This window comes from Pyrus communis, chromosome 7, assembly GCF_041283825.1.
Source record: "Pyrus communis isolate YQ-2024b chromosome 7, ASM4128382v1, whole genome shotgun sequence".
NCBI lineage: Eukaryota > Viridiplantae > Streptophyta > Magnoliopsida > Rosales > Rosaceae > Pyrus > Pyrus communis.
In genome coordinates, this window is record NC_142571.1 from 9400000 (window position 1) to 9424707 (window position 24708).

Sequence of the window (24708 nt, forward strand, 5' to 3'; positions counted from 1 at the left end):
GGAGATACTGTAATATCTTGGAGATTAACCAAACAAGAGTTGGTTGCTACATTTTTGAATCATGTTGAGATTCTAGTCCTGCATGAAGCATCGTGTAAATGCTTTTGGTCGAGGGGTGTGAATGATCACATTAGAACCTCATGTGGTTTTTCTTCCATCGTGGTGTTTCAACAATTATAAGACAATGTTGCATGTATCAACTAGTTAAAGAAATGATACATCAAAGGTGGCAATCCCAAGCATATTGCGTCGAAATTTTTTTCACTCATAGCAACAAGAGCATCATGAGATTGAAGTGAAGCATATTTAATCCCAAGACAATCTTTCCGACCTCTTCACGAGGTCACGTCGAAGTTTACTTTTTCAGAAGGTTGTTTAAGGAATTGGAGAGTTTTCTCGAACTCAGGGAAAGTATCCTGAATTATACTCATATGATCTTAACATACTCTTTTTTTTCTACGATTAGGAGCATTTTTTCTCATTGGGTTTATGCTAAACTAACAAGGTTTTGATGTGGCATCTACTCTAGGCTGGTTATACCCTTGTTTGCATTGATGATCATCCTAAAGATGTGAACCATCGACATTCTGCATTAACTCAATTTCCCCTTAGACTATGAGTTTGTTCCACTGAGTTTGCCATAGCCAGGTTTTGTGAGATTTTTTTTTATATGCACCTATACTAAGAGACTCGTGTTAGTACTATTGTACCTGCCGAAGATTGACAACAACAACCTATATATCCTAATCATAAAGACTTGATGCGACTACTTCTTTATTTGTACACTTATTTTTTTTTTGGGGGGGGGGGGGGGTGTTGTAATTAGTGTGTTTATTTAAGAACATGAATGTGCAAACTTAAAGTGAATTCCTAATAGGATTTGTAGATCAAATCCTCATAAGCTTTGTATTACTTGTAAGACAAGAAAGGTCATCATAATTAGTATAAATAAAGGTGCAAAGTTAGGGGGTGAACATACAATTCTCATACACATGAGCCCTTCTCTCTCTTTTTGTCATCCCTCTCTCTCACCCACTCTCAGAATTAGTTATTGCAACACTTACATGATTTTTTACATTTTAATTGTAAGAGAAAAAAAATGACAGAGGACATGTTTATGTACTGCTATAGTTTTTATTGATTTTCACAACTGTTAGATCAAAATTAACGTTTATCAATGCAAGAGTTCATCTCTCTAACTAATTGTGAAATCTACCATCTCCTTGTGTTATTCTTGAAAAGCAATAAAAAATAAAAGTTAAAAACCCTTGTCCATTACTTCTTCCAGCCATCAATTGGGAAGTGAAAAAAAAAAGTGGAATAAAATGGTGAAGAAGAAAATAAACCCATCACACTAAGTGGTGTAAACCCGCCACCCTAAATCAAAACAAAATCCCCAAAATGTAAAACCCACCAGCACCAAATATGAACGCATACATGTAAGAAAGACAAAAGGCACTACTAGAAAAGGGCTCTAAAGAGATCCTTTTGTTCTAGACAAATTATAAAAAATAAAAAAAAGTCTGTATAAAAAAAAAATGAACTGTTATTAGCACTAAAAAAAACACATTCTACACTCTTCATAATTGTATTTTTCTTTCTAATTATAGCAAGTTTGGAATGCAAAATGAGATTTTTGGAATACTAATAACAATTCTTAAAAAAAATTATGATCTTTAAGTTGAACGAATCAAATTAGAATTACGAAATAAAAATAAGCATAAGTATATAGAAATTTGATGCTCTTAATCAAAGCTAGCAACACACTGTCTTTTAGTAATATGTAGAACTCCTTTGCATGGATCTAAATGTCGAAAGAAAAAAAGGATTAAAAGTTAAGGCGCCCAAATTTTGGCTTCCACTTTTCAAAATTTCTCAACATATTCCGGGTGCAATTTACTAGGGCGGAGCTACATGTTATAGCTGCCTCAGACCCCTGTGCAAACTTGGTCCAAAATGTTATTTACAGGACAAAAATTTAGGTTTTTTCATTCTAGCACACTCATGTATAATAGCTATCAAATATGTTGTTCCTTCCCTTTAATGGCTAGCAAGAAACACAAAGGCCATATTTGTCTAGCCCTCGTCTTTGTTAATTGCATCTTTCAAGTCCGAAAAAATTCTGAATTATTTTTATTTTTCAGCGAACTAAAAGAACATTAATCCACTTCTTTGAAAATTTCTGCTCTCCCTTGGCAATTTAATTACATTATCAACACTACCTTATTACTTTCAATTTTATTAATACAATTGTATGTATACACACACAAAGGGGTAGAGACTTACTTAAGCCACACTATCATAATAATTTGATATCAAATTGTCCATTCACGATAGTTGAATCTAAAACTTTCTGCTTACAAGTGCTAAATTTCTAAGCTTGACTTTAGTGACTCGGCTAGCCTAGAGTGAATTCCACTCATCCTGTCTTCTCCGTATATCTTGACCTTAAGAGATGAAAAAACCCTTGGCAAACAATTAAAGGAAGAGTTTCTACAAATTTCTATCTGTTACCGTGTATTTCAATCATTGCAGCTACTTTTGACCATAATTCCGCAGTAACCCATTGGAAGGTTTAAAGAAAGAGAGAAGAACGTTATGTACATATGGATGCACCCACCCGTTTCAAATTCTAGACCTTTTTGAATATGCCATGTTTTCATAAGTTATGAAATTATTTCATTAGCAAAATGCTATCTTGGAGAATGATAAAGAAGTAATATAAAGCCAACAATGAAAGTTGTATAGCAAGGAGGAAGATTGAAGTAGCTAGCTAGCTTTTCCCCAGTAGGCCGACTTGTGTGGCGTTGTTTATGACAAAAGATAATGCTGGGCGACAATCCAGTTGGAAGATGGGGTATGTACCTAGTTGTATCACTCTGCTATGCAAAATGAAAGTTGTGTCTCTCTATTCAACATGGTACTGCTGCACAACATGATTAGGCTTGTGAATACAAATTTTGTCCAAAGTTGAATTGACGAAACTCCACCTACGAAATAAGAGATACCGTTAACTTAACACCCGAGAAAAAGGGAGAGGATGTCCGCCAAAGGGCCTCCAATGCCTAAGTCGGAGAGAATTTTGAGTAGTAAGTGGCAATTACCAATTTCCTTGTTGGACTTGGCTATTTATAGAAGTGACCCATCGTAGGCAGCTGGGAGGGATGTTGCAGGCTATACTAGGCAGACTGTTATGTTCTAGTAGTGTGATGCAGATCAATCTCCATAGATAGCTCACGAGTAGTTCCAGAGGTATCTGATAGATAACTGCGTCGTAGCGTAGGACACCCAAAGAAGACTTCAAAGAGTCGACTTCTTGCCACCTTGGGTTGGTTACAGCATGGTGGCAAGGTGGCAGGATTGAGATATCACCCGAACCTAGGGGCACAATGTCAGGCCATTTGAGGTACCATGTGGTCTGTTCACAACGTTAATGACTAAACCGTCACATTAAGGTGAAAGTCCACATGTCCTTCTCCTATTGGATGTGGTTAACTTATATCTCCACAATTCCTATACAAAGTGTTTTTTTTTCTCCATCCAAATGATTCTTGCACAATATGTGAAAGGGGTGTGCTATCCACACACCCTTTTTTATTTTCTACACACCATCTTAATTTGCGGCTGTCAGTAACTAAATTAAAGAAGATCAAAAGACAAAATTAACAAAGGGTGTGTGAGAAGTAAAAAAAAAAATGTGTGGATAACACAACCTATATGTGAAATGACACATTTTACCACTTAATGTAATACATTATTTAATATTAAAAAGATTATTATCACTAGGAAAGTGAAATGTATTGGTGCGTACCTTTCAAATGAGAATGTTAATTCCCAACCATTTATGTATTGAAGTGACCGTTTCTATTTTGTGCCGAAGCAATTTATTAAGCACAAGCTAAAACAGGTGAAATCAAAGGGCATTACTTAAACTCTACTGCATGTACATGTGAAGAGATGATCAAAAGAGCTGTATTTGCTAGAGAATTGGGGGTTCCAATCGTAATGCTTTGAGATGATAAAATATCACATGATCATTCCCATACAAGTTTTTCTTGTTCAAATGATTCTCGTACAATATGTGAAATGATACATTCTATCACTTAATGTAATCCATCATCATCATCATTATCATTATTATTATTATTATTATTATTATTATTATTATTATTATTATTACTACTACTACTATTATTACTACTACTTCTTTTCACTTACAAGTGAAAAACAATATTACTGGACAGAAGTATTTAATGATAAGATATTAGTTATTATTTAAAAAATTATCACTAGAAAAGTGCAGTTTATTGGTACCTTTTTAAAGGTTGAGAAGAGAACTAATGTCATTGAGTTACAATTATACAAGCTCCCGTGTAGCTTGAGATTCCACCATAAAACCGCTTGGCAATGTGCATGGGCAATAGTTAGCCCAACTTACTTAGAGCATCTCCAGTTCTATCCCTCAATAGGGACAACCACCTTATAAAATGGGTGTAAAACAAATATAGGTACAAGTTTAATCTCCAATGGATCAGAAAGTGAGTCCTTAGTATAGGAACTCACCGAATACATAATGTATATACCCATATATACAGACTGTATAAGGACACTGCCTTGAGTGGAAAACAGGGCTCACAACCTTGATTGTTGTCGTGCAGCTAGAGTTCACTCGCCTCCCAATCTTGGTTGCTGTTGGACTCGCCAGGTAGCTACAAGCGCGGGTCCTAGAGTCAGCAAATGCTTTTATTTATTTCTTTTTTCTTTTCAACATATTCTAAATCAATGGTCCCTATTAAAAGTCCCTACAAAAATATTTTACGACAACGCAACGTTAAATTAATTAAAAAAATGTTAACATAAACAAAAATTATGTATCTAATCAAATTATCACAAAAAATTGTAAAAACCTCAAATTTAGGAAGTCTACTATAAGGACTCTCCCATTGGAGGCAATATTCCTTTAGGGGCACAAAGATTCCCTTTAAATTCTTAAATAAGTACTCAAATGTGGTGTTGGGAGTCCCTAAATAGAGATCTCCATTGACAATGCTCTCATAAGCCCATACAAAGTTTTTCCTCCCATTAATATGTGATTCATTCTCAACATCGAATTCTAGCTAGACCGTTTTGGATATGCCATGTTTTCGTAATTATGAAATTATTTCATTAGAAAATGATAAAGAAGTAATATAGAACCAAACGAAAGTATATTCCCATACAAGTTGTTCTTGTCCAAATTTCTCATACATTATGTGAAATGATACATTTTACCACCTAATGTAATACATTATTTGTTTAAAAAAAAAAAAAAAAAGTTTTAACGAAAAGCCCGCGGTAGTGTTCACTTTAACGAAAAATCATATTTTTACATTAAAATATCAAACTTGATACTATTCACTTTACCTTTTATTTGGTCCTTATTGTTAAAACTCAAAGTTTTTAAACCTTTTTTTATTAGTTTTCCTTTAAAAAAATTATTATCACTTGGAAAGTGAAATTTGTTCATACCTTTCAAACCTTGAGAAGAGAAGTAATATGTCATTAAGTAATAATTAACCAAGCTCTCTTATAGCTTGGCTTTCCTCTCTAGAGAGGGTATGCAAGGGAGGCTATTTTTGGAGGGGTTTCAAAAGTTCAGTACAGGAGAACCTCTTTAATTATAAACAAGTCAAGGTTCGACTAATCTGTGCAATGGAGAGTTCAAGCTTTTTGGGAAGGAAGTTAATTCCAGTTAAGGATATTATTATTGGAAGCTAGTTACATCTAACCAACAACAATGAATAAGTCAGAGAGAAAGGCAGGAGAGAGTAGAGTGACTAGCTTGCTGGTTATAGCTAATTTGTTGATGCTGCGGTTGTTGTTGGTGTTGTGGAGGGAGTTGGGAGGGTCTTTTCATGGGGGGAGAGAGAGAGAGAGAGAGAGAGAGAGAGAGAGAGTATGTATATAATGTACTGTGGATGAAGTAACAGATGAAAATGAGTGGAAGGAGACAGATGCCAAAGAATGCGATGTCGGAATTATTATTATGATTATTCTCTCTTTCTAGTCTTTTTTGCAGAGAAGAGTGGTCTGAGTGGACATTTTCGGCATATAATATAATTGAAATTTGATTTGGCAGCATCTCACTGGCTATGTATCTTTTCCTTTCTTTTAAATGCCACACATTGCATAAAATAAAAATGATATTTTTATTCATATATTTGTATCATCTTTTTTTTTATTATTCAAAGAAAAAATCATATATGTTAGTGGTATTATTTTATTAGATAGATAGTAAAAATATATACATTAAATAAAATAAATTCACTACCACAGTAACGTCAAATCTCACTAAAATATCGACATTTGTAAGTTTTATAACACATAATATTGTTTAGTACTTAATAAATTGCTCTCCAACTATAGCATGTTGACGTGGATAGATGGAAGTTTGATGTACTCATTGCCCTTAAGACACACACACTCTCTCTCATATGTTGATGTTTAGTGTATTGAAACACAGTCATATCATCTTTCACAATCCGTATATGTATAATGTGAAACGATCGAGTTTTGATGGCTCTATTATTATTGTTATTTTATTATTATTTTGAGAAAGGCTGTATTATTATTGTAAGTGACATTCTACATCTTGTGTTTAGATCAAGACGCCTCTAGCTGTCTTTATTGCGATAATTTTTTATTTTAATATTATAAACAATATTCTAACTTTAAGCTATAATTTTTTTAACTAATTACTTTAAGTTGCAATAAAAAGAGAAAGGTTTGAACATGCAAATCTGCATTGAAGATGAATACTTTTGAAGTACCTGGATAATTCACCATTTGCGCTTTTCATTTTTGCTTACACAATATATAGGACTGAGTACCCAAAAACAATCCCAAACAAAAAAATTACACTAGCCTATGTCTTAAGATTAAGAGATACTAATAATATCAGCAATTATCAATGGTTTACAAGAAGAGGAGCTTGCTCAAAGTATGCTGAGCCTAAGTGCACCTCTCGATAATTAAGTTTTGTGGTGGATTTCTTACACCCGGCCCCGATCGAGCTCCCACCAAAAGGAGGATTGCATGCGAACTCCACTAGAGGAAAATCAAATGAACTGAAATTATGCCCAGAAATTTCCCTACACAAGCAAAATTGTTAGGGTTGATCTTTTGTTTGTATCTCAAATTAAAGAAGACAAGGGTGAGAGAGAAAGCCTTACACCTGCTGGTCGGTGTAACAATAATGTCATCATCATAGATTGTTCATGCATGCATTCCCTTATCACGGAAATATTCCCCAAAAATTGTAGAGGAGCTTTATCAGTGCATTTAACTAGAATAGAAGGAAGTTAAGACGGCTGAAAGGACAATAAAGAAAGTTCTCTAATTAACATGGAAAACACCTTAGAATCGGTTAAGTCTTGTTCCTCTTTATTTTTGGGTTCGGTTTATTTTTTTATGCTTGTCACAATCGCAACGCAACAATTAACCGTTCGAGAGAAATAAGGAACACTTATGTAACAATTTTTTTTACAAACGATTCATTGTGAAAATCTGGTACATGTGCAATCAAATTAATATTCCGTGATTTAGAACATATGATGTAACTTATTTGTCCACCACTTATGAGTATCACATTTTTAAGATATAAACATCATGGTCAAATTTGTTCATTTCTCTTTATTATCATTTAAAGATCATCTTTGTAAAAAATTATTCAATTTGGAGATTGTTTATTCATCTTATACATCATATACAGACAGTTCATAATGCAGAGCTACTTGTTACCAAAACCGTTCGACACGCATGGCTAAATGGTCTCCAAATTAAGTCGTATTTTTTTATATAGATGATATTCAGATAATAGTAAAAAGATAATGAACAATTCTAATTATGACATTTGTATAATTTTTTATTACAAAATCATTCAATTTGGAGACCGCCTATTCATCTTTATGCATCAAACAAACAGAGTGATAATCATTGTGGATTCTACTTGTTACCAAAACCGTTCAACACGCATGGATGGCTAAATGGCCTTCAAATGAGGGACTTTAATGTAGATGATATTCAAATAATAAGAAAGAGAATGCACATTTCCAATTTCTTTATTTAATACAATCGATATTCTATACTAATCTACACTCAAATGAGGAAGAGGGTTTGAACCCATGACATAGTAGATTAAAGAAGAATACATTAACCACCAAAACAATCCTTTACTTGCGTGACATTAATTTGTGTGTATATATAATTTCCAGACACTACAATAAACTAGGAAATTTAAGTCTAAGTCTGATATTTTGTACTTATGAGCAATATATAATTTCCAGAACACTACGATATATATACACACACACAGAGTACTTTATTTTTATAAAGAACAACTGCAATATGAAGGAGGCTTATTCATGAATTAACTAAAAAGCAAGGGGAGATTTACCTGTCCCCAACACATGTATCTTTCAAAAACACATCTTGAATAATGTCAGACGATTCTTTGAACCATTAAAAACAATGCTCAATGTCTGAAGAAAGATAAATTTTAAATATATTGAATCTCTGTGATACATTGACTCACGCCAACAAAGAAAATGCAACCAAAGATTGAGCTACACCATTTGCCCTGGAGGGACGTACAGTTATTTTCATGAGCTCTCCTCAACATATATTTCACATCATCTATAGTCGAAAATTATCTTCTCCTGATTGTGCAATACCTACCATTATGAATGATTATTCATCACAATGGCATTCACAACGTCTTGAAAACTTTGAAAACATTTATTTTTTGACAAACGATAACGTTCATATGTTAAATTATTAGTTGTTAGACGGAAGGGGATTAAACCCGCACTAGAATGCATAATCACTCTAGTAAAAAAAATTGCTTGCACGACGAAACACACATTGTCATGCATAGTCACTTTGCGCGACGAAATTTGTGTGACAAAACAAACATCATCACTCAAAGTTACTTTGCATGACGAAATTTTAAACTTCGTCACACAAAGTCTTTACAAAAATTAAAAAATTATTTTTTAAAAACCTTTGCATGAGAAAGTCCAAATATTTAGTCGCCTAAACCAAAATATTTATTTTTATTATTTAATTTTATATTGTAAATTTTAAAATATAATTATTTTCATAAGTTTTTATTATTTTTCAAAAACTTTGCGCAACAAATATCACTATTTCGTTGCCTAAGCCCTATTTACTTGTTTTTAATTTATTTTATATTGTTAAACTAAATTATTTTCTTTGCACGATGAATCAACATTTGGTTGCCTAAGCCCTATTTATTTAATTTATTTATATTTTAAATTGTAAAATAAAATTATTTTCTTTTTTATTATTTATAAAAAAAATTTTAATTTTGCACGACAAACATATATTTCGTCGCACAAACTCCTTAAATTGGGTAGGAGCCAAAATTGGGACGAGGAAATATTTTTTTATAATTTTTTTAAGACTGCACGACCAACACTTCGTCGCCCAAAACCCTAAAAATTTGAGTGGGCGCCAAAAATGGGACGCGGGAAATTTTATTTTTTTAAGACTTTTCATGACCAATGTTTTGTCGCGCAAAGTCATACAGTTTTTAAAACCAAAATAACTCATTCACAATTTTCTCAATGTCTTTCTCTATTTCTTACCTCTCATTTCTTTCCCTCTCCCCAAATCTGACCATCTCTCTCACACTCACTCCTCTCACTTAATCTCTCTTCTCTATCTCTTACTCTCTCTTCTCTATATCTCACTGTCACTCACTCTCTCATCTCTCTCTCTCTCACTCCTCTCTCATTCTCACTCACTCTCAATCTTGCCAAAATGTATTTTCTCCCCCAAATTTTTTTTTTTTCATTAATATGTGTTTTTGGAGTTAATTAATTGGGTTTGATGTGGGGTGGAGTTTGGGTTATGCCAAGTTAAGGGGAGATTATGCCCAATTTTTGGTATTATTTTATGTTATTTTCTTGGTTATTTGACCATGTTTGTTTTGTTTGTAGGGAATCGTCGAGACTTTGATGGCGAAAATTGAGAATTAGGATGTTATCGGACCATATCCCTCACCACTATCACCACATTAGACTTGTATTAGGATTTTATTATTGTACTTTGTTAATTTATGTGTACATTTTTAATATAATATATTTATGGATAATTTGATCACTATTTTTCATATGTAATTTTATTTTTCATATATTTAAATTAAAGTAATTTTTAAAAATAAAGATAAAATTAAATTAAATTAAAAAATTAAAAATTCGAAAAATATTGCGCTACCAAATATTTCGTCGTGCAACCAATTACTATAATTAAATTAAAATAAGAAAAATAATAAAACAAAAATAAAATACTTTGTGCAACAAAATATTTCATCTCGCAAAGATTAATTTCATCGTGCAAAATATTAAATTAATTTAACTAAATAAAAAAATAAAAACTTTGTGTGACGAATATTTATTTTCGTCGCGCAAACCCTATCGTAACGAGCTTTGCGTGACCAATCATGCGTGACAAAAATTTCATCTCGCAAGGTTTTGAGCGATGAAATCATACTTTGTGCAAGAAATCTTATTTCGTTGCGCAAAATGTTTTTTGTAGTAGTGTCATGCTTGCTTTCCACCAATGTGGTAAAGCGTCATCTGCACAATGTCTTGAAAACTTGAAATGGGAATATAGAAAGAATAATAAATTAATACAATAAGCCGTTTTTGTATAAAACGGCAACATTTGCAAGAAAAATAATAAATATACTTAGGTCATCTCCAACCGAAGGGTCTAGATGGCCAGAGGGCCGAAAATAGCCCGAAAATCGTCTCCAATTGAGGGTTAGGCCAAAGGGCTCGTGGGCCTCACGGGACAAAAAAGGACCAAAGGGCCATTAGGCTGGCCCAACCTAGCCAACTCCAGGTTGGGGCACAAATTTGAATGCAACGGCTAGCTGACATTAGCTAGCCTTTATATTTGAATTTTTTTTTTTTTTTACAAAATTTTTAAAGAAAAATTTAAAAATTCCATTTTTTTTCCTATAACTTCCTAAGTCATTAAACAACATTAAATAACATTAAGTTGTTGTAGTTTTTAAATTTAAGTTGTTGTAGTTTTTAAATTTAAATAATAAATTATGTTTGGCCCCATGATCCTTTGGCCCTCGGTTGGAGATGTTTTTTGTCACAGGGCTGTGTTTGGCCCTATAGCCCATTGGCCCTCGGTTGGAGATGGTAAGAAATATGGCCATGCACTGCTCATTAAAATATTAATTTCTTGGAAGGTCAGAAGGTTAAAACGAGCCATCTAGCCCTCCTTTGGTTGGAGATGGTATTAGGCATACCTCATGATTGAATAACGTACAGTAACTTTTTATCAATTGTACACTTAAAAAAAGTTTACAATATACTTCATATTTTGCCGGATTTTTTTTATTTATTTTTTCTTATTTTATTTTTAAGCCATGGGCAAGTATCTTGTCCCACCACGCCTTGTACTAGTACACAAACCACACATGTAAATCCTCTTAATAATTTCTGGGTATTGTGCTGCGCATGTATAGGATATATGTCATACTCATATGAGAGAGAGAGAGAAGTGGCTTGTGCTGTTGTGCAAAGTATTTTTAAGTTTCTACATACTGCAGCTGCCTCCATTACACAACCCTTAAGAAGACGGTAAGGAATATTTACCAGCATTTTACGTTGACTGGGTTGACCACATAAAATCAAACACCGTGTGAAGCACGATAAACTAACTTTTTTCATACCAACAGGTTGAACGGAAAAGTGCATATATGCACCATAGGTCCATATATAGCTAACTCCACTAAGAGGAAAGAAGAAAGAAGAACATCAAGCTTAACTAGTTAGTCTTCGAAAGAATAATATGGAAGGAGATCAAAGAGGGGTTCCAAATTACGAGGTTCAGATTTCGTTTTCGAGCACCCCACAACAAGCGATCCACGAAATGGGGTTTGTGCAGTTCGAAGATCAGCATCATCATAATCAGGTTTTGAGCTTCTTGGCACCCTCATCATCACCTGTACAAGTACAACAACAGCTGAACCCTAATAATTCTCACCATCATCATCAGCCTGCTGCTCTCAGCACCTCCTCCTCCGCCACCGCCACTGCCACGAGCAACGCCGCCACCATGGGGTTTAGCACAAGACCTTCTTGGAATAATAATAACGAGCAGGTGGTTTGATCTTGAAATTAAAGAAACATGAAATTGGGATCATAAATTTGATGTCAAGTGTTTTTCTTTTCGACCAAATCAGTTGATTATTCTAACAAAAAGCTAATCAGTTATTGATGGTACCTTTATTTTTGTACTCTTACAATTTTGTGTTTTTATGGGACAATATATAGGTGGGAACGTTGGATCCAAAGGGTGTTAGTGATGAAAATGGGGCTGGTAATGCTAGTGATTGCAGCAACTCATGGTATACACACTGATTTTTAGTTTTTGGGTTTGAATTTGCCCTTCAATCTCTCAGCTAGCTAGATCTCTCTCTCTCTCTCTCTCTCTCTCTCTCTCTCTCTCTCTCTCTCTCTCCCCCCTCTCTCTCTTTCTCTCTCTCTCTCTCTCTCTAAAGTACACATGCATATATGTGCATGCATAAATGCGTGCGCACATCTAAGAATGCATTCTGAAAAGATCTTCCACCAGAATCTTAGCAAGATTTAGCCACTTATGTAAGAGAGTGCTTCTGTTTCCAAATAGTGCTTTCTTTTTGTACTACACCATGTTGTTAATATTCTCTCTCTCTCTCTCTCTCTCTCTCTCTCTCTCTCTCTCTGCGTGTGCCTGCGCCAGTCTTTCTTTGTGGGTATATGACAGTATCGATCAAGTACTTGACGCATAGATATCAATTATAATCAACCATGACAATATATATAATACACACACACACACATCTGTTTATATAAAGTATAAATATATATATGTCATTTTTTATACCACACATTATTGAAATTGTTCTGTGTATTAGTTGTATGAGAGTAAATTAAAGAGATCAGCTACTAATCAGAGGATTACCAAGATCAATTAGCATTAAGAAAGTAGAAGGTTGAAATTAAGTATTTGGCAGGTGGAGAAGCTCAAGCTCAGAGAAAAGCAAGATGAAGGTGAGGAGAAAGCTTAGAGAGCCAAGATTTTGTTTCCAAACCAGAAGTGACGTGGATGTGCTTGATGATGGTTACAAATGGAGGAAATATGGTCAAAAAGTTGTCAAGAACAGCCTGCATCCAAGGTACCTTTTTGCATATGAATTTCGTCTTATATGATAATACATAACACACATAAGAATGTGTTTTCAAATCAATAAAATTTAGATTGTATGGGTAAATTGAATTATTATATGGTTTCCGCCAATACGTTTCTGCATTACATAAACTAATCACTCATGTTGTACATATAGAGGAATTATCAAAAATACATATGTCACAACGTGATTACCTAATACCATGCATGTTGAGCCTTATCCCACAACATCATTTCCTAATTTCATCCATACAATTAGTTACTTGATTACAATCAGTAATCTTTTTATTGTTTTTATCGAATTCAACGTGCTCGCCAATCTATTGTAATGAGAGGCCTACTTCATTTAAATTTAGTTAATTTTTTGTATAGATGATCATTGACCAAGAGCTAAACAATAGATCATGATACTACATTGAGGGGTAAGCTTAAAAGGATGGATATTGTGCCGTACAAGTTATGTACGGTGTGTTGAAAAACTTGGAGGGGGGAATAAGGATATGTAATATACATATACACTCTCTCAGATATTAGTGTGTGTAGTTCAAATAGGGTGAGCTTAGGGCAAGAAAAATATTTGGAGTTATTGGCACCGGTATGCTGCAAGCAGCTAGAATGTATATATACTCCTATAGCCAATCTGGTCGACCCTCGTTTGTAGACAAGGTGCCTCATGGGCAGGTTAATTATCTGCCACAAAGAATAAGAACAATAGCTACTTAAGTACGTAGTTAAGTGCACTCGAGGGTACCTCTCATCCACTCTAATTATGATTGACGAATGATTATTGTACAAATGTTATAAGCGGAACTATTCATCTTCTAAATCACAATTCATAAACCATTAATTTGTTCAAAAAGAAAATCAATGAAAATGAAAATTGTTCGGTAGTCAACATGTATAAAATAAATTGCCAGTTTTGGTAAAAATAAAGATCTTTATGACGAACCAACCGTTTACTTAAAATATATGAATGACCAAAGGCACTCCAATTTAAGTAACTTTTTTTTAGCGATGGTGATATTTAAATGTTAATTATAAAAATAAATAATTCTGATTATGATATAATGTTTATGGTAAAATTATATTATTCAAGCTGGGTGGACAAGGAAGTGCACGCTAAGTATAGCTCATAGAGTGGGATATGTAGTTAGATGAGTAAAGAAAAGAGAAATCTAAAAGGCTTAGCTGATATTTAGTTAAGAACAAGATTCAAGTAGAACTAGGATGCACCTTGTCCACCTAGTTGTAGTTAATGAATTTGTAGTGTATACGTAATCAAATCTTTTCACCATGTAAGATAATCTCTACAAATTACATTAATTGAGTTTGAGTTTAATTAGTCATTCATATGTGTCTAATAAATAGAATGTTCATTCTGATGATCTAGAGTGTTACTAAATGTCACATCCCGGTCCGGGCCCCACCACATCCCGGGCTCGATTCCACCATAGCACGATATTGTCCGCTTTGGGCCCCAACCACGCCCTCACGGTTTTGTTTTTGGGTACCGAAATCAAGGCGTGCTGGCCGTCACGCCTTGATTTCGGTCGGGGTGTGTCACTAAAACTATCGATTTCTTTGATACATATATAGAAGATAAAATTAACAATGTATTAACAATGTCTTATTTGCTTTATTTTTTCATAATTTTTTTAAAATGTTGTTTAAGAAAATGAATTTTAGACAAACATGTAAGCTTGGTGTTAATTTGAAATCGAAAACTAGGCAAGCCAAGAAAATTCAAATGGAACCTAGCAAGGAGCACATACCTTCTCAATAAAAAAAGTCGTGTAGATGTGCAATGGGATAGAATATATAAATTATCATGCTACTTATAATTATTAAACAAATATACATAATATATAGCATTTAAAATATATCTGACTATATTTGGGATTGCGTAGCTCGATATAAGCCATGGATATGGATGAGCATAATTACATCCTAATATTCTACAAGTTAGAGTAAGTGTTTTTTATTCTTTCTTGATACAACGTATATTTACACTGAAGGTGTGGGAGAATAAATGGTAGCAAACTCGTTATTAATAAGATTGGAACCTAAGCTATCATTGAGAGTAATATCAGTTTTAGATCAAATTTTAGTCGTAAGATACTTCTAGAGTACATGCAATTAATTAGTACTAATCCCCTTAATGTAATTTTTTTGGGAGATTAAAACTTAAACAATAAGCCACTTAATACTACGGTCTAATGGTATTCCTCTTCACTTGTAAGTAAGAGGTCTTACATTCGATTAAAAAAAACTTAAACAATAAAGCCCTTAGGGCAACCAATATGAAGAAAGTTAAAAGTGTAAGAACCTAATATAAAGAAAGTTAAAGTGTAAGACGTTCTTTACACTAGGAGGAACAAAATTAAACCAAATATAAACAGAGTTTAGAATGAACTAGATGAGATAAGATATCAGTAATGAAACTAGCCTCCATCCAATGTGAAAAAATTAATCTTTTATAAAAGCTTGATTTAAGCATCTAACGTAAGTTTTTTTTACGCCTGAAATATTCATGAAATTGTATGCAGCTTCTGAAATATTCAGCACTATCTAGTATTATAATTTTTTATTCTTGTACTGATACTGAATGGAACATATACATGCAGAAGCTACTACAGGTGTACTCACAATAACTGTCGGGTGAAGAAGAGGGTTGAACGTCTGTCAGAAGACTGTAGAATGGTGATAACAACCTACGAAGGTAGACACAACCACTCCCCTTGTGATGACTCTACCTCCTCTGAACATGAATGCTTTAGCTCTTTCTAGCCAATTTATACATATAAAATTCTACGGTACTGCGGAGTTTTTATATATATGTACGTAGCTCATCACGAACTACAGAACAAACTTAGTATACACGTACTATTGTTTGTAATGATTTAGTTGCATGTTAGTGTATGATTAGTTAGTTCTGTCAAGTATTTTATGAGATTGTCAAGTATTTTATGAGATTGATCATTTTGAAGGTCAGCTAAATTATTTAATATCTATATGAAGCAGTTTTACTATACTTCATCCAAACTTATATTAAGATGACTTTTATGAAATTTTATTTGAGATTGTTGATTGTATGTGGGTTTCATGGTTCTAATGAAACCTCTTAATTATAATGAAACTAGGGCATTTTAGCACAATATTTGTTCGTCCAAATTTATTATATCAGCCATGTCATGTTGCAATTGTTTATTTGATAACAAGCTTCACATTTGTTAGTTTCTTCCTTCCTTATTTAATTTGGACTAAATGCAACTCTGAACTGTGTGTTTGTTTGTCATCAATAGAGGATAATCGGCCTAACCTAAACCACTCCCTGTGATATTTGTTGGAATATGATACAGAAAACCAAACGTACAATAAAGATACAAGTTACTATTAAGGTTTATATATAGCTTGTCAATAGCTGATGCATGCTATTGAGAAAATATGTTACTTATCGTGAAAGGATGAGTCCACTAGTGAAAAGTGGATCGACTAAGCTATTAATATGATGTAGCATACTAAAATAGCTAGTAATGTGATGTAGCATACTAAAATAGCTAGTAATATGGTGTAGCATACCAACATAGCCACAATTATGATCCTCCCACTAATTTTCACACTAAATCATGAAGAACTTCACCTTTTGTTTAGAAGAAAAGTTTACTAAGTGGTTGTTGGTGTCAAAATTCGGACGGAGTCAAGATTAAGTTCAATATGTATTTGCCCCAAGTGTTGTTTTCAGTCTCAATGCCACGAGATGGCTTAAGAGAAAGGTAGAATAGGCTTGCCACTGTTGAAGGTAAAATAGGCAAGCCACTATTGGAGGTTACCAGCAGACAGCATTTGTGTTTGAGTGTGTGAGAATATTGCGCGTTAATCTGGTTTCTTAACCAAATGATTATGCACTGAGTGTGACGCTGGTTTAGTTAAGTTATTTTCTGTGCCTCGAGCAAATGAGGACTTAAAATTTAGTATAACTTCGTGTATGCTAGCCTAAAAAGTAAATGAAAGAGAAATAGAAACTAAAACGAGAAAATGTAATCATTTCATGGATTCAAGATTACAAAAGTTTACAAAAGTAAAATCTAGACCGACGGGTTGAGCTACATAACTTGAAATGTAAAGAAAGCAGTAAAACTCTAGAAAGATTCAAGCCAAGAAGAGTAAGATAATGCTAGAGGAGTCCACTGAGATCACTAGTATCAGATTGAACTTAGTTCAAAATATGTGCCTCAGAAAGGAAATCATGGTGGTTAGAATTGAACATCAATCGAATCATACTATTGGGTGTTAGAGCTGTGAAAGTTTTAGATCTTAGGGATCGTAGGCAGTGTTTGCTTGGAAGGAAGGCTTTGAGATTGTAGCTGAAGAGCAAAAAGAATTTTGTTGAAGAGCAATTAGGTTTGTGCTGAAAAGTAGTTGGGTTGATTAAAGAATCATTCAAGGTTTGTTTAATCGTAAAGATCGATTTTAACGAAGGTCCTGAGCTTGAAGGCCCCTGGCTCTATTTAGGCACTGATAGTGACTGTAGTTTCTGTTAGGTGGCCTTCAATTGTGTCTTAAGGCGGTTAGCATGATCGCAGTAGTGACATTAGCATGTCGGATGATGCATGCGCAAGCATTTAAGGGCGCACTTTGGAGACGATCTTGTCAAGCCCTCAGACATGCATGTTAGAATTAAATAAGATGATCACCCCAACCTCGATTTTGGACTTTAAAATTGGTGAACCAGAGTCGTACAACTTTTGCGTAAATAAAAATATATAAGCCCCCGAATAGACATTATTTTTATTTATGGCCCATACAATGGCTTTCCAAAAAAAAAAAAAAAAACAATCATGACAACTTATTGTTAGGAATTATCATTAAGTTAAAAGAAGAATTATCATTGGCTTCAAGTAGTGAAAAGAAGACTAATAATGATAACTAAAATTAGTAGCAACTATCATTAAGTGATGATATAGTGACTAATCATTAATATTTTTCACATAAGTTATTGACTGCATAAAAGAATTATGATCCTTTTCAGCTTTGTTATGCACTTTTCTGTGTTATTTTTCTCCTTTTTGTTCTGGTCATCATGCATGTAATGAGATTTTATATAGATGTACTATAAAATAAACAATGATATTTCGTTTTCGTTTGGTAAGAGAACTTCAAAACGAAATAAAGTTGTATTACCTACCACATATTTTTTTTTATTGGTCAACATAAACTTCTTTAAGAAGAAACTGTTATAAGGGATGTAAGCTTATGAACGGACTTAACAGATTGGGATTGATTGGAACTGTACATGGTTTTGGCAAAATGGTACACAACCCCTGCAATCCACATTACGGATTATCTAGCGTGCTTTAGTGCAAGAGTTGAACGCAAGAGAGTAAATTAATGCTTAATTACTGAAGTTATAAGCTCGTTTTTGCTTGTGTATGCACTAACGGTCTTACCAGTCTTGATCGTTACAAAGGTCGATGCTACCACATCGAGCATGTTGCTAGAGAAGAAAATCAATTTATTGCTTCTGTAGCTTACCCCTTAGACCTTTTATAGGAAGGTTTTGTTATTAACATGTGTACTTCCATTGTAAGTAATGTGTTTGGGTAACCGATAATCGAATTCCTAATTAATTTAGTTTTCACTGAAGGAAAGAATTTGTAAACCTAACCAAGTGTCCCACCAAATCATCCTCCTGGAACTTCCTCCTCCTTATTTCATCCACCTTTTTTGTTCTCCTTAGTCACTAAAGAAGATGATCTCTATTTTCACCACGCGTTCTATAGTGAAATGAGTGATGGAACTAGAAGAAGATTGACGACTAGGACAATCTTCCTCCAGTGGTCGCTTCTGTTGGTGTTTAGAGAGAGAAACGAATATGTAGGAGTTTGTGTGGATTGCACAAAACACTCCAATCAGCCCTAGGGTGATTACTAGGTCCTTTGGGTCCTTTTGTATTGTGTTTTTTAGGTAGGCTCTTTTGTATTTTAAGTCATCTTGGTGGCTTAATGCAAGTCCAATGTGTTCGGACACAATGGCCCATGGAACCCAAAACTATTTCTAAGCCCCTATTGAACGTCTAATCGTCAATAATTGATTAAATTATTCAATTAATTTAAACTCTTTGTTTAATTAATTTAATTATTTGTTTTTATTGGATTTGTATTCATCTCAATATAATACGGGTATGCAACTCATTAGGTTCTAATTGGAGAGGTAATGAGTGATAAAACTACAATAATAATTTTAGTGAGCTCTCATTTAATTTTCCCGTCTATTGAGGACAATTTTGATTAGCCCTCGATGGTCTCACAAACCATGAATAACGCCTAATTGTATGACATGGCCACCCAAGCCAATATAAAATGCGTTAAAAAACTTATTGAGTTGGAATTGCAATAAAATACAAACATTCTCAAGTTCAATATTCTTAATAATGTTATATAAGGTATCGATAGTTGATGTCCTGCCACTAATGTGTCTTGCTTAATCGATATTTCTTTCTCAGTCTTACTAATTCTGTGGAAGATTCCAGAATAATATTGTAGAGCTAGCCTATAGATAGAGAAGCATGATCAAGTTGCATCATCAAATGGTCAATGATGTATTCGTAAGACAATTGTGTCGTTTTAAGTCTAAGGATTACTTACATTGTTGCAGCTGTAGAGTTTTTTGCTTGACATGTATATTGAACTTCATACATGAGCTCTTGACTGATCGCATTTAGTGATTTCATTCTTTATTGAGTCCTTATACACTTAGTTCAATGTCCTCACATGAGTAGCTTGAGACCAACCATCCATCAGCCCAATTGCGCAAACACACCGCGTAGGATATGGCATTTGGGAGAAGAAGGTTCCATGAACCTAACTTCATTAGATTGCTTATTTTCATGTTCATTATCTATGGACTCACTATTTAGGACTATAAATATTAATGAGACTAGTCATTATCAATGTTCTTGCCCTTTGACTAGATTAATTGATTATTCATTTGCATTATTCAGAATATTTCTTCTTATGAATGACTTTTAGGGTGTACAACTAACATTATCCACTTTCATTAATTCTGAATTAGTTCTTATCAAAACCCTCCTTTGACATGTATTCTTAGAACCAACTTAAAACGGAATACGCAAAAGAGAAAAGTTCAAGTGTCTTCTTCCAAATAAAGCTGAAGTTAATAACAATTGGTTGACATTGTTTGTTGAACTAATATAATTACATCATTTTCAAATCTTTAAGGGTTATAATTATTAACTACATTACAAAAGATGACAGATTGGTACAAAAAAAGATGATAGAAAGAAAAACAAGAGAGAAATATTGAAGAGGTAAGCGAAAGCTCTTGAATTGATTGATATTATATGAGACAATAGTTTTTGCTAACTATATATACATAACTCCCACACACTTAGTATCTACACTATGAGAATGGCTAAGTGAGCTAAGCATTATAATGGATTTGCTATAATAATGTGGTTCAACTTCGTATTTGGCGAGAATGGACCTAAGACCTCTCACTTACAAGTGAAGAGAAATATCACTAGACCTTAGTATTACGTGGCCTACAATTAACAACTTAACAAACTTCTAACAAAGCTAACAACTCAATACATCAAATGATATCATATGTTCATTGCATCCAACGTACAAGATAGTAAAACATGGCACTTAATAATAATGATCGGTTTGTAAAAATCAAATCCGGTTGCTAAAACAAATCTCAAAGTCGATTAATTCTTTCTCCACATGGTGGCCATCGAAGACATTGGCTGGAGTTCAATTTGAGGGAGGAGAGAAGGACGGCGTCTGTGTCACATCCCGGCCCGGGACGGATCATTTTTCGGGCCCGCTCCACCACCGTAGCACGATATTGTCCGCTTTGGGCTTACCATTCCCTCACGGTTTTGTTTTTGGGAACTCACGAGCAACTTCCCAGTGGGTCACCCATCATGGGATTGCTCAAGCCCCCTTCTCGCTTAACTTCGGAGTTCCTACAGAACCCGAAGCCAGTGAGCTCCCAAAAGGCTTCGCGCTCGGTAGGGATGGGAATATACATATAAGGATCACTCCCTTGGGCGATGTGGGATGTCACAATCCACCCCCCTTAGGGGCCCGACGTCCTCGTCGGCACACATGCGACCAAGGTTAGGCTCTGATACCAAATTGTCACATCCCGGCCCGAGGCGGATCACTTCCCAGACCCGCTCCACCACCGTAGCACAATATTGTCCGCTTTGGGCTTACCATTCCCTCACGGTTTTGTTTTTGGGAACTCACGAGCAACTTCCCAGTGGGTCACCCATCATGGAATTGCTCTAGCCCCCTTCTTGCTTAACTTCGGAGTTCCTACGGAACCTGAAGCCAGTGAGCTCCCAAAAGGCCTCGTGCTAGGTAGAGAAGAGAATATACATATAATGATTACTCCCCTGGATGATGTGGGATGTCACAGTCTACGTACACGTTTGCAGCTAATTCATTAATATGCCATAATTTGCATGTTTATTAACACGAGTTAAATATGCATGTTCGAAGTCACCGTAATTGACAATTTCGTGCTTCGTTTTTTGAAACGGCTGGTTATATTGAACTACTCTAGCTAGTATTATATACAGTAACAATATTTAGGTACCTAATTAAGATCAAGATGCATGTATTACGCATAGAATAATGGGGGAACAGAAACAAACAAACGCACGCGTCTGGAATTTGATCAAACACCTCATCGCATCACATGCAAACTGGACAAAACCATACCCCTCATATTTATTATCGCAGTACGTGACAAAAGTTTTCGATGCAATTTGTAATCAAATTTTCGATGTGACGTGCCAAATTTCTTAAAAATTCACTCATATTCTTTTTTTTTTTTTTAACAAGGTGAACTCCTATCAAATATGAAATAGTATAAAAGATATTCAAGTGTAGTTAAGTGTAGTAAAATAAGTTAAATATCAGAGTATGCAACGAATAAACGAACTAACTAAATATGAAATTTTATTAAACGAATTGTCAAGAATACTACATGAACGAAGATGCTACATCTTGATTAAGTTATTTTAAAACTTATAAATTACAAGCTATATATTTATAGCGATATAAACCTAAGAAGCCTTAATGCGTAAATACCAAAAAAATACTCTAATTCAAAAATCAAATCAAATCTCTATTTAATTTCTTAAATAAACCTAATAAATTCCAACACTATCTCATAATGGGAAATATACATTCTACTTTTTACAAATATCGTATTTTTATTATATAATATTTTTTATAATTGAATCGAATAAGAAAGAATATGTGCATTGTCCCGACGGAGAGATCCAATTATTCCCCTTACCCAAAAAGAGTGCATAGATCATTACTTCACCTTGACAAATTAGATTGCCAATTTAATAATCCATGCATTAGTGAATATTTTGGTTGGAGAAGGAATATTAAAATGGTTGAGTGGGAGCATGAGATCATTCCTCTATAGACGGCCCAAGCAGGCAGCAGGGGATTCGGTATGTGGCTGATTCTTGTCCTTATTCTGGCAGTATCATACCAACACCCGAATTGGGTATCAAACTCTAATCATTATCTTATTAGTGGATCTAATTAAACAATATTACTCCCGCCTGTCAAGCCCCCATCGATTTCTTTGTGATTCACCAAATTGCCATCTCGATCTCTTCTAAATACTATCTAACTTTGGTTAATAACTTAATATTAGATCAATTTGGTCTCGGATGGGGAACACTTAACCTAAAGAACAATCATTGGTCCTTAAATTGCGCCTTTTCTCATGATATGTCTTGATTGAAGGATTTCTTTTATATAAATATATATTTATGCTAAGGAGTGAAGAGAATAAATTGGTTTCGAGACATCTCACTTAAAATAATGAAAGCGTCAAATGCGAAGCCATGGCATCATCCTACCCCTCCATCTTTGATATGTTTAAATTTTTCAAAACTATGGACATGTAGAAGAGAAATGATATCCCCACTCAAACCAAGACATAATTTTTACTTGTTCAAATAACAATTTAGGTGAAGCAGGGTCAAGAAAACGAATTTGTTTATGATAAAGAGAAGGTGGACCGACTCATCAAGTTCCCACTGAAATAAGAACCACACAAGGAAAAACACTTGCCATTCGTTGGTTATTACAGGTATCTTGAACACGTCCAGGTCGAAATATGATTTTCAAATTAAGTTATGAAATAGTGAATGTTGCCAACGGTATTAGTGATGCCATTCGCAAAAAGGAAAAGGCTTAGGCAAATAGAGCTTTTGCACATTTTTGTTAATTCATGAACAAGATCTATATATGTGACATCCCACATCGCCCAGGGGAGTGATTCTTAAATGTATATTCCTATCCCTACCTAGCACGAGGCCTTTTGGGAGCTCACTGGCTTCGGGTTCCGTAGGAACTCTGAAGTTAAGCGAGAAGGGGCTTGAGCAATCCCATGATGGGTGGCCCACTGGGAAGTTGCTCGTGAGTTCCCAAAAACAAAACCGTGAGGGAATGGTAAGCCCAAAGCGGACAATATCGTGCTACGGTGGTGGAGCGGGTCCAGGAAGTGATCCGCTCCGAGCCGGGATGTGACAATATAGACACATACACCCGTGGATCCATTATACATCACGATCGGAAAAAATCAATAGAAAAGAAAGAATTATAATTTTTTTTAAATAAAGAATTATAATTTTTTTCTTGTCGAAAAAATAATCGAAATTGATAGATATATTTCTCGAAACAATAAAAAATGATTGAAGATGATTATCATTGAATCGTAGTTTTTAGTGGCTTAACCGAAGAATTTTAACCATTGATCCTTAATATCATATAAATAAATTAAACCAAGACAAATTAAAACATACATAATATAAATTAAAGAAATACCACTGGCTTAAATAAAAAATTGTTTGTATAAATTAAACCATGAAAACTAAAACAAACATAATATAAAATGGTAAATATCTCTTGAACGAAGGATTTTTTAATTGAAAATCACAACACTCTTCCCATAACACAAGATTAAAAAACAATAAAGAAGAGTAAACCAAGGCATTCTGTCTGCCATTTAATTTGCTTATTTCTAGCTTCATGTCCTCCATATCATATAAATAGGACCCACCATGCACTTTGAAAGGGCACAAAGAACAAATCCAAGCTACAGAGCCAGAAGGGATTGCAAATCTGTAATTAAACCAAAACTCAACGGTAAGTTCCATGTATACAAACATTCTATTAAAATAATATTCGGAATATCAAAATTTTAATCTAAATAAATAATATAGTTGTTGTTGATGATTAAATTATTACTTAAATATTGATTAATGTACTTATTTTATGTTGACAACACATCATTTGATTTGAAAATTGGTTTAAAAATTTAGTGTACCAAGCATTACCCATAGTTTTATGTTATATATAAGTATGATGCTAGCTACTATCATTTGCTTTC

General features: G+C 34.2%; 1 protein-coding gene across 2 annotated transcripts; it reads left to right on the top strand.

Annotated features, from left to right (window-relative positions):
• The first annotated feature begins 11566 nt into the window (after positions 1-11566).
• WRKY12 (WRKY family transcription factor) lies at positions 11567-16290 on the top strand. 2 transcript variants are annotated; one of them, XM_088696275.1, is made up of 5 exons: positions 11567-11663; positions 11762-12186; positions 12360-12433; positions 13082-13243; positions 15882-16290. In XM_088696275.1, the coding sequence occupies exons 2-5, from the start codon at positions 11875-11877 to the stop codon at positions 16039-16041; spliced, it is 708 nt and encodes a 235-aa protein (XP_088552401.1). In that variant the 5' UTR covers positions 11567-11663; positions 11762-11874; the 3' UTR covers positions 16042-16290. The 2 variants fall into 2 exon arrangements, with proteins under 2 accessions (XP_088552401.1, XP_068328547.2); XM_068472446.2 differs by having other exon boundaries at positions 11575-11663; positions 15879-16290.
• The last annotated feature ends 8418 nt before the right edge of the window (positions 16291-24708 follow it).

Coding starts and splice junctions, on each gene's coding strand:
- WRKY12 (XM_068472446.2), top strand. CDS start 11,875: ATGGAAGGAGATCAAAGAGGGGTTCCAAATTACGAGGTTCAGATTTCG. Junction 12,187..12,359: donor GGAATAATAATAACGAGCAG/GTGGTTTGATCT, acceptor GACAATATATAG/GTGGGAACGTTGGATCCAAA. Junction 12,434..13,081: donor AGTGATTGCAGCAACTCATG/GTATACACACTG, acceptor AGTATTTGGCAG/GTGGAGAAGCTCAAGCTCAG.